Source organism: Copidosoma floridanum, unplaced genomic scaffold, assembly GCF_036245765.1.
Source record: "Copidosoma floridanum isolate Cflo_tuat_1 unplaced genomic scaffold, Cflo_Japanese_pri ptg000004l, whole genome shotgun sequence".
NCBI classification, from domain to species: Eukaryota; Metazoa; Arthropoda; class Insecta; order Hymenoptera; family Encyrtidae; genus Copidosoma; species Copidosoma floridanum.
The window spans coordinates 36,628,903-36,646,846 of record NW_028321881.1 but is presented as its reverse complement, the minus strand read 5'-3'; the positions used below and the strand labels follow the sequence as shown (position 1 = coordinate 36,646,846).

Genomic DNA, 17,944 nt, shown 5'->3' with positions numbered 1-17,944 from the left:
AGAGGGAAACTATGGTACAAGAGAATAGAAAAATTCTTTCGTAGGTGGTTGTCCAAGACCTTGGTTCTAAAATAAAATTTCACCATCATTGTCTTCATCTGAAGCTTGTCACTGACCCAAAATTTGAGAGCTTAGGTCGAGTTAATATCCTACTGGGAGTGGACGTCCACCACTGAATTCTCCTGCCAGGCGTAACCCACCTAAAAGAACTTATGGCTCAGTCCACAATAATTGGGCGGATTTTCACTCCACATGGCTGACAAGCCTCTAACAGGTTGTCAACCATGTTAATCGTCTCTTGCCTGGAAACTCAAGACGAGCCTGCACCAGCCTGGCACTTATAGCTTGCATCACTTCGTTTAAGATTCTGGGAGCTAAAGGACGTGCCCAAGACTCAGCTTCGTTTGTCCGAGGATGAGAAGTGTAAGTAGATCTTTACTCAGCACTAATGCGGAAGATGTCAGGTACTGCGTCTGTTTACCTCTCCAACTCAACGGACTCTTGGGGTCAGCTTAATAAGTGCACTCTCTTTATTGCAACATCTTCATTGACGCCTGGAAAGGGACTCAACGATGGGTGTCAAATGTCGAAGCTTCAGGGAGGAATACAAAAAATACGGCCATTTTCGTATATTGACCCTGACCAAACTGCAAGACTCGTCGCACTCAATCACCTATATGCTGCACCATGGCATCCGGCAGGTAAGAGACCGTCAGAAACAGCGTCGCGTTATCTTCAATGCATCCAAACTCACTTCTATGTGCCACAGCTTAAACCACACGTTATACACGGGCCCTAAGCTGCAGGCAGCTCTCTGTAATGTGCTCACTCAATGGTGCAGGCCTCAAATCTCTTTCTGCACCGATATCCATATGATGTTTAGACAGATTTGAGTGGACCAGAGAGACGTGGATCTGCAGCGTATTGTCTAGAGCATGGACGCAATCTAGGTACCCTGGCACTATTAACTGCTCCATGTTATCTAGGAGACATCGGGCACACCGTATTTCTCACTTCACGTGCTTTAACAGCCATTCGAGGACGGGGGCCATGCCTGGCCTGAAGCTTCCACCACCATCAGGAGAGACCGATACGTGGGTGTCATCTTATCAGGTGCCAATGGCATCGACATAGCCCACTGTCATTGCGATCAGATTGTTAGTCTCTTACAAGTGGATGTGCTCTCACTGCAGAAGTAGATCGCAAATCATTCAGAACTGCTCAATGACATGCCTGAAGACTCCTGTCTAAGGAAGAGTTAGCAATAGTGCAGCATTGGAGGTCAGCGAGCTCAGCATAACCCGAGGCTGACTAATGCCACTTTATACCACCTACACTGACGTCTATACCTCTCGTTAAGCGGGCAATCCTGGCCAGTCTTGCATGGCTCACCTCTTCTGTTTTTATTGCCAAGTTTCTCGTACACGATCTGTAAGGTGCTCACTACTACTGGAATGAACCTGTTTCTTCGGTGATAGTTAGTCAGTGGGATACTTTCGTAGCACAATTACATCACGTCCGACACTTGGTAATCCCACACTGGATTGCCACTGAATCACCATCCTGAATGCAATTGCACGTCTTTGCCGATGCTAGCTATCGAGAATATGTGCAGCTAAGCCTGTGAAAAATTCTCTGGTGGACATCTATGGTGCTGAAATTCAGGGGATTCTTTTAGTTCATATCTCGTGACATGAGAGAATTGTTATCAATCCAGTAGACGTTGTGTCCCGAGGAGACAGCTTATTAACCCTAGCTCTTCATCGTACTTGGTGGGATAGGCCAAGCTGGCTAAGCGATCCACCAGAACCATGGCCAGTCTATCGTTACCCAATAAACTGCCCACCAAAAGGCCCAAGCCGATCTGTTGTGCTATGCAACGTGAGCGCCAACCTATGTTCCAGCGGTTCTCCTTTTTGAATCGTTTCTTTCACTTTCTGGCCCGTCTATGACGTTGGGTCCAACAGACTCTCAGGCAAGACCCAGTACTCTCTCCTCTCCAAGCTCAGGACTACAACGTCACCTACTTTGTCTTCGTTCATCTCAGCCAACAGTTACATTTCCAGATGGACATTGAGTGCCTAAAGACTAGCAGTGTACTTCCTGTAAGACACCTGCTCCACCCGCTGGCCCCATTTCTTGAAGAATATGAAATGTTTTAAGTAGGAGACCACCTGCAGCTTTCTTTGCTGAGTTATAATAAAAAGCAATCTCCAATCCTGAGCCGATTACGCAGTCTCGCCAATCTTGTCGTTGCATGGGCTTATAAACAAGTTTTTTGCAGTAGAGCCTGCATCATAAGTGCATAAGTTGCTAAGTACGCCTGGATTCTTTGTGTCTCCCGTCTCATCAAGGTACGTGAACGACGATGCCTCCCCTGTGTGCGGTGTCTTGTTCACAGATCCACTAAATTTATGACACCCCTACAAGCCACCCGAACCACTCCCAGCTTGGGCTTTCTCTCGCAGATAAGTCGATTATGCTGGGCCATTTAATGTGCTAGTCACTCCAGGATGTGGCATATAAACAACTAAAGATCATATCACCGTTTTTGTCTGCATGGTCACGAAAGCTATATACTTAGAGCTTGTTGGTGACCTCATCACTGACTCGTTCCTGAGAGCTCTCACTGAATTCTGCAGCCACCAAGGAAGCTCCTCAGAGATATGGAGAGACAATGGGACCTGCTTCTGTAGCGCCACACTGACCAAGAGCTACGTAATATGCTCCAAAGTGTAGAATTCAACTAGCATATCGTTTTCAATTGTGTTACTGAGCATGGGATGACTTGGCATTTTATTCCACCCCGTGCACCCACTTTGACGGTCTGTGGAAAGCTGGCGTCAAATGGGTAAAAGGTCACTTTCATTGAACCATCTGTTCCAAACACCTGACCTACGAAGAACTAACGATCGTCCTGGCCAGCATCGAGATCATGACCAACAGTCGCCTTGTAACTCTCTAGAGGGGAGCCTTTATGATATTGACGTACTCACGCGCAGCGCGCCGGGTCACTTTCTTCTAGGAAAAACATTTTTTTACTGTTTTTCAACTTTAAGAAAAAGTTGTTTGCTATATTTGAAATGTAATGACATAAAACACGAGTCTTAATACTGTTAACTGATTTTAAATACAGTAAAAAAAAAAAAAACTTTTTTGTTAGCACGTGTTGCCATTTTATTTTCTTTTTAACTTTCAGACTGTGGAGGAGTATCAAAAATATTGTGGAGAAAAACCAGAATTTTATTCTCTAAACTAAGATGCCCATAGTTTTTATAGAATATTATTTCCATAGGATAATTCATTTAGTTAGTGAGGCTGTCTTCACTTCGACTACTCGTTGACTGAATAAAAATTCATAATAAAATAATCAATATTAAAGCTTATGTTCTTGTACTCAGTCTTTTAAGTCATTGCATTTTTTTGCACTCTCAAGAGTAAAAATTAAATTTTTTAATTTCTTATTTGGATGCACCGGTAAAATTTACCGGTACGTTTTTAATTATTTATCCTTGGAAGTCCTTGTTTATAAAATAATTGAAAAACAGTGCACAAGTTCAAATCAGTTTGATACGTTGAACAGCTTGATATTCTACATAAAGTTGAGTTTATAATTTCAGATTATTATTATTTTTATAGATATTAAGTATCTTGTAACGTTCAATACAAAAGTTTGATTAAATTGAAATAATAGTTAAAAAAATATATAATGAATACAAAACAATCATGTGTATTGATACTTAGTACAATAAGAAGAAATAATGCACAGTAATAATTTTTAACTTTAATCTCTTATTTACACTAATTACCTTATAAAACTATACTAAAAAGGCGTGCTAAACACATTAAAGTATTGAAGATTTAAAGTCAAAAAGTTATGTGTGTGCGCATGCATGCGTGAGCATCTGATAAATATAAACGCACACACACACACACACTCACGAACACGCAGACTCCACACACACACAAATACACACGTGCATAAAAAGAGAAAGAGAGTTGAAAATAACGACAGTGTACTATCATTGCAAAAAATGAGATGATAAAAAAAGTTTTAAAGAAGATTGAAAAAGATAGACAGATAAAAAATGGATGTACATAGAAAAAAATGATTATGAGTGGGTGCCTTACCAAAGGGCTGGCCAACATAACTCCTATCCTGTCGATTACTGCTGGAAGCCGCTGCAACATCACAGACACCAAACAAAAATGCTTACTCACCAAAATTTCACCAACGATATGCTTTTTCCTATCTGATTTTTGATTGATAATGTATTTGTATGTAAAATTTCTTGTATATACTCAACCCGTCTATCGATAATTTTTTTATCAAAAAATAACCTGCTCATATTTGTCGCACCTGTATTTTATATTAAACTAACTAATAATTAAGTAAAAATTAAATAAGAACGTTCTTCAATAAATTACTTAACGTATTAAATAAACCCAATACATTTTAACAAATAAAGCCATAACAAATTACAAAGTAACCATCTTAAGAAACAAGCACTTTTCAGATTATTTCATATATATAGTTTAGTGTTTTCATATATTTTTGATAATATTTTAGGAGTGTCTAAAAAAATAATCAAAGTTAGAATAACCTATGTCCAAACGTAACAGTAATTTTGAAAACTTAATAAAAAGGAAATAAATTTCGTTTTAAAAGATGCCATGTGTATATTCCTATCTACATAAGATAATACTATGAATATTAAAAATAACATATGGTTTTCAGACGAAGAAATGTTACATAAATTATCAACAGCTAGAACTTACAGATATATGGGGCTATCAAAATAAAAAGAAAATTTTGTTAGTTTCCATTGTAATTTACAAATTTTATCTCACGAGTTTATTTATAGAGTCTAAAAAGTTAAGACTCATTAAACTATTTATGTTCTTTTTAGATGTATTCTATTCAAACAAAAAATAATACAGAATTTCCATTTTACTTATGTTAAGTGATATTAATTTTACATCACATGTTTTCAAAACAAATTGACGATTTTTCTGGTGATGTCTGGACCTCCAGGAGCTTCCTTTTCGAAGGAAAGCCAACACCTGTCCAGCTAATCGGGTAAAGCCACTGTTGGTTATTAAAACATCGGTACAGCGAGTTAGATGAATAATAGCTGGGATGTGTTTGAGACAATCAATGCACCCTGCTAATACTGATTTACACATAAACCAGCAAATGTGGGGTGAAGGTACGTGTGTGGATTTTGATAAATTTCTTGTTTCAATTGTACCAAAGAATATGATAATACATTACGATACTAGTGCACGAGAAATGTGATTGACGCACACATTTGTCAATCACCTAACCTCTCGCACGAGTGGTGTATACAACTTTTCGGCACATCGTGAGCGTAGAATACTAAAGATCTCGACGTACACACGCACTTGCGCGAGTGCGCAGCACGAGTTGTAAATCGCGTGTGTAAATTGAGGTCTTTAGCGCAGAGATTAGTAGGAAGATTGCCAGTGCCTATGGTAGAGAGTGTGTCGCTTTTTTTCCACTGATTTAAGCGCACCGTCATGGCAGATCAGTCGAACTATACACACGTTTTCAGCAGCGGAGGGAAAGACCAAAATGTGCGTACGATAGGTACTTCATAGTGGGGGAAGCAATGTGAGCGTATACATGGGTTTAGCTTTAGGGGAAGGTGTGGCGGAATGGGTGGTCGGGGAATATGGGTAATGCTTATAAAGTAAAGAAATTTACTCAACAAGTAGTCCCAAAACTTTTTTCTACACTCATAAAGAAATATAATTAAATGATACAAGAAAAAGTAGGGTAATCGTAAAAAAAAAAAAAGTATTTATTGAATTAAATTATGGGTATAAAAAAAAATTTTTATACCAACTTTATTTGTTTTAAAAAGTATTACAAATTAAGCTTCTGTGGGTCTTAATGCGTGTTATGGATAACTTAACTATTTACAGTTAATAACGTGCTTTTAAAAATGTAATTTCATTCCTTTTCAATTAAAAATCACCAAATTAAAAAAAAGTCACGAAAGGGGCGGAATGGGTGAAACGGATGGGGTGGATTGAGGAAGTTCAGTCATCAGACGGCTACGACCGATTAGTGAATTGTAGGGTGTAGGTATAAACAACGTTGTAGTTTTAAGTTTTTGTTTAGTTATAAGTTAAACCTAAATGGTTCAAAATTACAAACTTAAATCTGACAGACACTCATGGTCTGTCGAAAATCTACGAAGAGCAATACATGCCGTACAGAATGGTAAAAAAGTCGAATGCGCTTCTGTAAAGTTTGGTATACCTCGCGAAACTTTACGAAGACATTATATTAAGTTTAAAACATCTGGTGATGTTAAGGCAATCATTGTTAACCCAGGTATGTAAATACTAAATTAAATTTAAGTGATAGTATATATTTATACTGTTTCTCTCAAGGAAAAAAATTTGAGGTTATGCAGATTGTAAACAAACAACAAGTTACTCTGATTTTCATATATTTATTAAATTACAGGTGCAAAGTTTCAATCTGTATTCACTACTGAGCAAGAAAAATACCTTTGCGATGAAATTTTAAAAAATGAAGCCAGATTGCACGGGTTTACTGCATTGGAAGTTCGTCGTTTAGCTTATATTTATGCTGACAGTTTAAAATTAAGTCATACATTTAATGCTGATTCCAAGTTGGCTGGTAAAGACTGGTTCCTCAGGTTTTTAAAACCAAATCCTCAACTTACTTTGAGAAAACCAGAACCTACATCTGCAGCCAGAGCAACAGGTTTTAATAAAGAAAGTGTAAGTACTTTTTTTAGATTGTTAGAAAGTGTGTACCATGAAAATCACTTTGAGGCACAGAATATATGGAATGTGGATGAGACGGGAGTCTCTTGTAATCCTAAAACAAACCTTCGAGTCGTCGCATTAAAAGGCAAGCGCCAAGTTGGAACGAAGGTATCTGCAGAACGAGGTACAACGGTAACGGCTTGTATTTGTTTCTCTGCCGCTGGACAATACATGCCACCGTTACTCATATTTCCAAGGAAAAAAGAGAATCCAAGATACTTGGAAGGCAAACAGCAAGATGCTTGGACTGAGTTTAATGGGAGTGGATGGATGGAGGAAGCAGTGTTCATTAGATGGTTGCAACGATTTATAGATTTTACTAAAGCGAGTAAAAATGATCCAGTCTTGTTACTCTTAGATGGCCACGTAAAGCACGTGAAGAATTTGAATGCAATAAAATTAGCACAAGACAATGGGGTTGTTATGCTCTGCTTTCCCCCGCACTGTACGCATCGATTACAACCTTTGGATGTATCTTACATGAAGCCTCTCAGTAATTACTACTCTGCAGAAATAACCAAATGGATGAGAGCTCATCCGTACAGCACTATAGGATTAAAGGATATTTTTTCTTTGTTTACACCTGCTTTTGTGTAAGTTTCATGTATGGAAACAGCAGTAAATGGATTTAAAAAAACGGGTATTTTTCCATTTAATCCGGACGTTTTCAAGGATTCAGATTTTGTGTCTTCAAATTCCAATGCTAGTGAAGCTGATTCATGTTTGATCGAACCAAGTAAGAACTTCTTCTTTATTTTATGTAATTTTTTAATGCAAATATTAAAATTTTCGTAATTTTTAAGTAGATATCCCGAATCTTAACGAAAACCTACATTCTACAGTGACACAGCAGTCGCAAAATACACAAGTTGAATTTTCTACTTCAAGAACTAGTCGACTACTTGACACACTGGAGCCTGTAACTCAATCCAATAACAATGTAGTTTCTTTGACTACCAATACAGGTACTTTAGAACCTTCTCTAGTTGACAGAGACTTGTCACATAATATTCCTGGGATAACATCTCAAAATTTGGAAGAAATTTCATCTTAAGAAATTCCAAAACAAAATGCTAGTCTCATAAACTCTGTGAATTCATCAAATTTGATAGAAAAAACTCTTAGAACTGAACAAGATTATGTCCTATGCCCTGAAGCTACTAAATTAAAAAGAAAAATATTAAAAAGTATGGAGAATTGCTTAAATAAAGAACTCAGTGAATATTTTCAAAACAGATCAGAAAGCACACAAAAGACAATTCAGGTAAAATAAATATAAAATGGAACATAAGTAAATATTTAATAAAACTCATAAATGTATTAATTGTATAGGAAAACAAAAGGAAATCTGTGACAGGGAAATCTGCCATCATAACAACTGCAGAATACGAAAATGAATTGGTTGCAGCGAAATCAAAAAATAAAAAAAAAAATGCTAATTGCAACAACTCCGCATTAAAGAGAAAAAAAGTCAAAACAAGTATTACTAAAAATACTCAGATGATAAGAGCAAGTGATATTCAGAATTCTGAAATAATTATTTTACAGTATGACAATCACATGTTTCCTATAAACCAAATGTTACAGATACAAAATAATTCTTGTATTGAACAAATGCAGTTGCAATCTGGGATAGGTCCAAATGTTCAATACTACTGTGTTCCTGGATCAAAAAAATGATGCCAAAAAATTATAGCGCACACGTGAATATTTTTTATTTCTCATATTTTTAGAAATTTTGGTTAACCAAAAATAAATAGTATTATTACATAATAAAAATCGTTAACTATTGAGTAATAAATAAAATAAGTTTCGTTTTAAGTACATATAAGTAACTGTTTAATAAAACTTGTGATAAGAAAAGTAAACTTGATGCTGTGATCGAACATAAATGTGTCATTAATTTAAAATGTAATTGTGCTGTAACACTCTTTTTTTGAATAAATGCTTAAAAAACATGACTAATGTTTAGTTTAATATAAACTCAATTTTTCTTAGTTAAATACAGTCCAAGAACGTATATTTCCTAAATAAATACGGCTGATGTTTCTTCCATATAAAATACACGCGCTCATCCTGCCCCATCGTCTCACACATTCTGCCCCACATCTGAGGCGGAATGGGTTTCTTGACACTCTAACCTTTAACAACGTTTCATTTGATTGTAATTGATTTTTATACCACAAAAGCTTATCAATTTGATTTTTAAAATACTTCACAACGCAATTATGCATTTCTCATGTTTAAAACTTGGTTTATTTATTTAATAAACAGCTTCAAACAATTTATCACCCATTCCGCCCCACCTTTCCCTACATGTTTTGGCTGTCTCCTGCCTGAGCTCTCGGGTTTCTCGACTCTCGGTGATCGCTGTAGCTCGCACCTCTTGCATGCATGTATACCTATATATGTTCTAAATGTGCTGTATTCCCTCAAAAAATATTTTGCATTGAATGTTATTATGTCCAGTCAAATATTGCTTGTTAAATAGGTAAATATTGAATTCTTGTACAGCTAGATACAGCTAAATACTAAATTTCTATTTATTTAAAACGACAAATCAAGTAGTGATAACGTTAGTCCCTTTATGAAACCTTTCCAATAGAAATAAATAAATATTAAAATAGTCAGGAAAATTAGTGTTCTGTTTTAAGGTACTCAAACTTCAAATCAACTAATAATAGAGGAAAAACCAGAACTTGAACTTAAACCTTGGAGCTTTACCATGAACATACATCACTTTGATTGCATCGAGGGAAAGTATAGTCGAGGCAGCAAAGTGTTGCTACCACTCCTCTTGCACTGATCACTCCAGGGTTCAAATCTCAGTTACGGCATATTTTTCTTTTTACATTTGGTTTTTTTTATAATTTTTTTATTTCAATAGTACTAAGTATGAGATTTTTTTTAACATTTGTATTTTATTTTCATGTTTACATTGTGTCAAAAATACTTTTAGGCAATTAATTAGTTGGGAGATTTTCTTAGATTCAAATTAGTTTTTGTAACATTATAATGCCAATTAATGGGGAACGTGTTAATTAACATATCCTCCTCGTTTGGATGGATGCACAACTATATCATTGGTATATTGAAAAATTATTCAAAGGTAATGAAATTACTCTAAGTTATTTCACGCTGGTTAAAATATGATTAACATTTGTAAAGAGGATCGCACTTTTCATAACATGATTAACGATCACATTAAATGTCACTAAATAATCAATAAGACTATTAAGTATCGAAGATGATAAACAAAAATGTTTTCTGGATGATGGTAATAAACAAAAACTGATACAGCTGTCTAGAAAAGTAAGCAAATATTGTTAACAGGTCTAGGAAGCTTAATTTTTGGTAAGTGTTCTTGAAAATATGTATTTTCGGCGTTTCAGAGACGATGCACGTAAAAATAAATAGCGCCACCGTAAATCTAAGGAAAAATTACCTACGAAAACATTTTTCTAGATATTCGTCAGTGGTTTTTTTTAATATCAATTAATTTTGCAACTGACAATTTCACGCAGTGGCGTGGCGTTCACATAGTAGAGTGGGCGCTTTGGGTCAGCTCGGGTGCGAGTGGTACGCTCAGTGCGATTGGCTTGTAGCAGGCGGTGGCGGCAATTAATCTTTTGTTTACAGCAAAGGAATTGATAAAATGAATCGGGAAAAAAGTTTCTTTAAAAGAAAAAATCTTCAAGAAGGGAATGGGTACGGTCTGAAGTCAAAATAATAATTAGGGCAACCGCTGCAGCGAAAAAATGAAAATGCCGTATCTCGGCTACCATCGATCCCACAGAAAACATTTTTTTCAATTCATTAGAAAATAAAAGCAACAACGTGCAGTTTATTGCAAGTCTGTAGTATTAGTATCACATTTGACAAAAATAAGGGGCGTAACAATGAGTTTTTTAATAACTTTTTTGTTTATTATCTTAAAAATGTAAAATTCAGGAACTATTAAAGGTATTGTCTACACCTATTGATTCCATAAAGTTTCATCGTAATATCTTCAACAAGACAAAAATTTTAAACAATTCAAATTTCAAATTAACAATAATGCAATGAGATTGTCAGTAGTTAATTTTGAAATCGGACTTACTGCATATTGTTCAGTATACCATAAACTACAATATACTCGATTTTCATTTAATTTTGAGCACTGGACGTACTCTTTTTGGGGATTTTTGGTTTTTTTTTTTACTTTGCAGATTTAAATGCAACTGGTACCACTGTTACTTAACTTATATTATTACCTTATAAGGTCTCTGGTTAACGAAGATTACCATGCCATAAACTCTTTTTAACCACAGTCACGTCAAGCTTTTGTTGCAAAAGTATTTTGCATTAGTAGGATGTCATTATATATATGGATATACACATTAACAAAACTACACAGGCTACAATTACTATAAATTAAAAATAGGTGCCAAAATCAAACATTGGTCAGCATCATCAAAGCGGTCAGCCGGAATATGTAATAGACATTTTAACAATGCTGATTTCGTAAAAAATGGTCACGTTTAAATTGTACGCTTGCTACGAAATTCAACTCCAATTCACTGGCAGGCACCTGAAGCAAAAATCGTGTATGAAAATTACATGACACAACATCAAATTGAACAGAAGCGACAGCTAAAGGAGACATTATCATGCGAACAAACTGAAAATCAACCTCGATAATCAACTCTCACAGCAGTTAATATGCCTGAAGCATCCATAGACGATACTGCTGGCACATTGATGAACATTGATGTGCCTGTTGATTCTAGGGTTGATGGTATGGTTTGCGGACAAAATGATGTTGAAAATAGTGACAATGTGCTATCTGAAGAGATCTCGAGCGTAACAAAACAAGCGAGTGATGTCATGTGTATCCTTCTGGAAAACTGATTTTTTTTAATTTTGGAGAAGTTAAGATAAATGAAGGTTACTTAAGCTTTGAAAGATTTGAACAACAAAACAAAATCGTAAATGCCAGTAGTACCATAAACACTAGTCATATTACAGATACGAAAACAGAACTAAAATTTAGTTGTAAAACTTCTTCAAATTAATAAACTATTAAACATGGCTGAAATGATGCTATCATTTGTACCAATCGATTGTACAGAAATGCCTGATTTTGAAGCCAAACAACTGTTTGAACAAAATTCAATTGCTTTTCTAAGTGGTTACGTGTGCAAAGCATCGTTGATGAATAATAAATGTTGTGATTGCGAAAAAATGATGTCGAAACCACTGACAAAAAACTTATAAAATACTTAAATATATTTAGAAAAATGAGAGGATTCCCATTCAGATCCAAATTTACCAAAAATAAGTTATTTAACAAGAGCCAGTTTGTTAACATTACTTTGTTAAAATTAGTAGCTGTCAATTACATGCTTCTAACAATCGTCACGCAAGTGTTTGGTATCAAAGAAAATTGTTCCTATCTTCAACCGAAATTGTTGAAAAATATACAAATGACGTATTTCCTGAATGGTTTGATAAAAAACATAAATGTTACGCACACAGGGCTTTTGCTTTACAAAAATTATTATCGGTCAAAATTTATAGAAAAACGAGTGATCATGATAATGGTAGATGGAATGAACAAAACAATACTTATGCTACTAAAAATAAGAAATTAAAAATTGTTCAAAATAGATAAAAAATACTAAAAGTATCTGCAACTTCCTACATATATATATTCATATAATTTTTTTTTTCTTATATTATGAGAACTTTTTAAGACTGATAAGTAGTTAAGTATTATTTTATAATTGTGTTTGACGCTTAACAATAATTTTTCTTCCGAGAAATCATCTTTGTACAGCTAACAAAATAAATATAAAAACGGTTTTACTGCGTTGTACGTTGCATAAGTTGGGATAATAGCTTCACGCTGTTCACTTTTCAATCGATCTTACTAGTATTTGTGTAATTATTTTGGAAATCATCAGAAAATTATGCAGTGACACTCACGTCATGCAGTTTTTTTTTTTTTTTTGTCGGCGTCTACCTTAGTTTATATAAACAATGATTTGAGCCTGACAATTTACAAAACGGTGTATAAATTCAATAGATAGAGGTGTGTAAGAAGTTTTTTAAAATCTACAATGTAGTGTCGTAGTGTTTAAGTACGTCTCAAAAATATCTACCCAGCGTTCCATATTCAAATATTAAACAAAAGATTGTACAGATGATGATTTATCGATAGTACGTTGCACCAAAGCGTGACTGTCATCTATTATTTTTAAATATTATTTCTGACTACTAAAATAGTTTGATTACCTTCAAGTCCCAAGACTTCGTTGCATTTAAAAGTAAATGAGATCTTGTATGATAAATTTTGAATGTAGCATTCATTTAATTTTTAGTATGTACACAAGAACTCATTGAATTTTGAGTGTAACGAACCCTTGAGATTTAAAGGTCGTCGAACTATTTCAATATTCAGAAATAAAATTGAAAATTACAGCTGAGGTGTAACGTACTTTTGATAAGTTATTCGTACAATCTTTTGTACTTAATACTTGAATGTGAAACGTTGGTTAAAAGTTCTTGAGACGTACTTAAACACTACGACATCAAATTGTAGATTTTCAAAAACTTCTTACACACTTCTGTCTATTGAATTAATACACCGTTTCGTACATTGTGAGGCTATAATCATTGTTTACACAAATTAATGCACACACCCAGTTTTTATTAAAAAAAAAAAAAAGAACAGAATCTACATGAATTGAAGATCACGGCATACTTTTCTGTTTATTTCTAAAACAATTATGCAAAAACTATTGAGATGGATTGAAAAGTTAACAGTGCGAAGCTATTATCCCAACTTAATACTAATCAACACACTGAGGGCACGATAAATAACTGATTATTTCCAATTAAGCATTGCCGTTCATTAATCTTATGAATGTAAACAATCGTACAGATACTTATTAATTAGTTATTTAATGTAAACGTTTGTAAAATAATAGTTATAAGCACTTATGTCAGAAAAGTATTTTATTTTGATGCATATCATACATTTGTATAAAATCATTATAAATGCACATTTGTTGAAAATTTTGGCAAAAGAACATTGTAAATATTGCGAAATGGTGTTATAAATCTACGTCCAATCATCTTAGATAATTTTTTTATGACTCTAAAGCTCGCACGTTCCAGAACCAAAATTAAAAAATTGGAAAAACTACTTCTAAAGCAGCTAAATCTCTCATTTGTAACTAAAAAACCGCGTTAGTAAGTTTCCAGAGATTTTATATCATTGGCAATTGACTAATGTTGTTTTAAAGTATCCAATGAAGAATTGGCTGCTGTAAAAGTAGTTTTTCCAATGTTCTAATTTTATTCCTGTAACATTTCGAACTTAAGAGTCGTCCTACAGCTGTACATATGTATACGAAATTTGCAGTAGTGTTAAATACTAGCGTGGTTACAGTATGGCTACCAGCGAGGTGTTCCACAATTTTTACTTCAAACAAGTAAGATTTGAACCCCGAGAATGTCGAGGCAAAATTAATCACGTAGTGTCTTAGCTAACTAGGCTATCGAAACTCTGACCATCTTATGATTAAAAGTAAAAAATTTTTATAACGAAGCTTCAGGACTCGAGAGAAAGTAAAACTTAGCTGATGCTGAAGTAACGAAGGATAAAAAGTTAATTTTAAAAAAGCTCAACATTGTTGTTCACGAAGGAAGGGGTTTTATGCTGCTCCCAATCCAGTTCAGTCGTGTAGAGGTGGAAGTGGTTTACGGCGGAAAATAAATGTAACGCAAATGTGCAATAAAAATATATACAATATATTTACAGTGCTTAAATTATGAAAATGTGCTCAAGTGAAGGCAAGCGGAGAGAAGCTTTCTCTGCCGCCGTGGCGCGCTAACTAACTTACTATGCTCGCAGAGCAATATTTATAGAGACAAAAGTTAAAGTAGAAATTCTAGTACATTGATAAATAAAGGTACAAGAGTAAAGGTAAAACGGTCTCTTGGGCATTGCAAATGTACGCGATGATAAAGGCGTATGATCGGAAAATTACTTCAACTTTAATATAAGAATAACGAACGTGACGCAATTTGAATTTAGAAAAGATTTGTCGGCAAATATTCAGGTACAAAACTGAGCAATTGTATTATAATTTTTTTTTTTTTTTTATATTACAGTGTCCTAACCTCTGAGAGGTATGTACACCACTTTGTATTATAATTGATTAATGTTCATGGATTGGGTAATAAAATTGTAGTTGCGCAGTTACAAGCGATTCTGTTTATTTGCATGACTATATGTATCTAAGCGGGAAATATTATTGACCAATCTTCTATGCCCAATATTTTTAATAATCAGTTAATATTTTTATTTTTATACTATTTTATACATATATCGTGACTAAGTTTGTCACTATAATGTAAGGGATAAAAAACTGAGTGCTGTGACAGATAACTTTTTTTTTACTTCATCACGAACACTAACAAATACAGAATAAATTCATGTATTTGATATGCAAGCAACAAGAGCAGAAATGGCCATGAAAATTTTGTGCATTGTCTCTCAAAAAACGAAAGCAGAGAAGCACTTCTCTTTATGAGAGCTTGTGCTGCGGCACCCGACTTTATCAATTTGTTGATTAAAAAATCATCCAGAAAATGTTTTTGTTCATCATCTTCGATACTTAATAGTCTTATTAATTATTTAGTGACATTTAATGTGATCGTTAATCATGTTATGAAAAGTGCGATCCTCTTTACAAGTGTTAATCATATTTTAACCAGCGTGGAATAACTTGGAGTAATTTCATTACCTTTGAATAATTTTTCAATATACCAATGATATAGTTGTGCATCCATCCAAACGAGGATGATATTTTAATTAACACGTACCCAGTTATTGGCATTATAATGTTACAAAAACTAATTTGAATCTAAGGAAATCTCCCAACTAATTAATTGCCTAAAAGTATTTTTGACGCAATGTAAACATGAAAATAAAATACAACTGTTAAAAAAAATCTTATACTTAGTACTATTGAAATAAAAAAATTATAAAAAAAACCAAATGTAAAAAGAAAAATATGCCGTAACTGAGATTTGAACCCTGGAGTGATCAGTGCAAGAGGAGTGGTAGCAACACTTTGCTGCCTCGACTATACTTTCCCTCGATGCAATCAAAGTGATGTATGTTCATGGTAAAGCTCCAAGGTTTAAGTTCAAGTTCTGGTTTTTCCTCTATTATTAGTTGATTTGAAGTTTGAGTACCTTAAAACAGAACACTAATTTTCCTGACTATTTTAATATTTATTTATTTCTATTGGAAAGGTTTCATAAAGGGACTAACGTTATCACTACTTGATTTGTCATTTTAAATAAATAGAAATTTAGTATTTAGCTGTATCTAGCTGTACAAGAATTCAATATTTACCTATTTAACAAGCAATATTTGACTGGACATAATAACATTCAAAGCAAAATATTTTTTGAGGGAATACAGCACATTTAGAACATATATAGGTATACATGCATGCAAGAGCCGAGAGCCAAGAGAGCTGATAGCTCAGGCAAGAGACAGCCAAAATATATATAGCTATACCCATGTATAAGCACACATTGCTTCTCCTCAGCGCTCGGAGACAGAATATTTTTTCCGAGGATGCAAGGTTTAAGTTGGTAGCACCTTGCATCTCCGATTCCAGTTCCCAAGTCCCAACCGTTCCCGTCCTAAAGCGCCATAATTTAAATTACAGTTTTGGAACAAAAAAAAAAACAATTAAGTGATAGTAAAGCCGTTGCAAGTTATATTAAAATATGATGTGTACACACCTAATGTGTCGTTAAAAACACATAATTAAATTCAAATTTTTATGAATAATAAAAAATAGTTTTGTCATTTTTAAACTTGCTATTTCAGTACAAAAATGAGTAAACGTCTATAATAAAAATAATAGCATTAATAATAATAATATAAATAACAATAATAGAAATATTAATAATGCCAATAATAATGAAAACATTAAGAATACCTATAATAATAATAATAGTAATAATAACAACAATGATGAAAATTAAATAACAATGATAATAATAATAATAATAATAACAAAAAATAACAAGAATAACAACAACAGTAATAATACTGATAATATCAATAAAAATAAAAATAATAGTAATAATAATAAATATATTAAATAACTATAATAGTAATTATGATAGTAGAAATGATAGAAATGATTATAATGTAATAAAAATAAAAATAATACTGGTTACTAAAAAACTCATTGTAACAAGGAATCCAATGCCATTTTTAACTTCTTGTTTTGTGGTCTTGAATTTTCAAATTATAAGAATAATATTTCAAAAAACTAAATCAAAGAATTAGTAAACGAAAAAATTGTGTATTATAATAGCCCTACTATTGTAACCATACAGTAAGTGCGTGTAATTTAAATAACTGTAATTCATAATACAGAAAAAGTAGTAACAGTAGTAGTATTGGTGGATTTTTTCTTCTATAGTTATAAAAGACGTACAAATAGCTGTACTACTTATCATGCGTTCATATTATAGGTGTCAGTATTTTCTGCAGCTTACCGCCGTTAAACCCTTTCTGCTCATTCAGCAGCAAATATAATTTGAGTACAAGTTGCAGTTATAGCAGTGGTAGTAGTAGTAGTTAGTAGCAGTAAACCTGGGCACAGTTGTTTTGAAATACACAGAAGATTAAAAGAAACTTTTATAAAAAAAAAATTTTTTATTTATTCAAATATAATTATAATAAAAATAAAAAAAAAACAATTATGTCACATCATAGTTATATGTAACTTCAATGTTACGTAAGTATTTCAAATTATTGTGACAAATATTTATCCTATTTTTATTAAAATATCTTAACTATACAACACAAAAGTTTTTATATCATAATACAATATAACCAGTAAAGTAATTTCAATAAAAAAAAAATAGAAGTGTATTTAGTTGATATATTTTAAATAATGGCTATATACTGGTAGGTAACTGTTATTTAAAAATATAAGATTCATTAATTAGTGTACGTAGAAATAATAATTTTTTTTTTTTTATAGTACTAAACGACGCACAAATAGCTGTACTATTCATCATGGAGGTACAT

The 17,944-nt window shown here is 33.5% G+C and overlaps 1 protein-coding gene across 1 annotated transcript in view; it reads right to left on the bottom strand.

The window, feature by feature from the left end:
- Positions 1-17,944, bottom strand: part of pHCl-1 (pH-sensitive chloride channel 1) — a 669,372-nt gene that overhangs the window by 114,635 nt on the left and 536,793 nt on the right. The window contains exon 11 of the mRNA XM_089598057.1: positions 4,132-4,182. Coding sequence (XP_089454183.1) covers positions 4,132-4,182 — 51 coding nt within the window. The remainder of the gene's footprint in view (positions 1-4,131; positions 4,183-17,944) is intronic.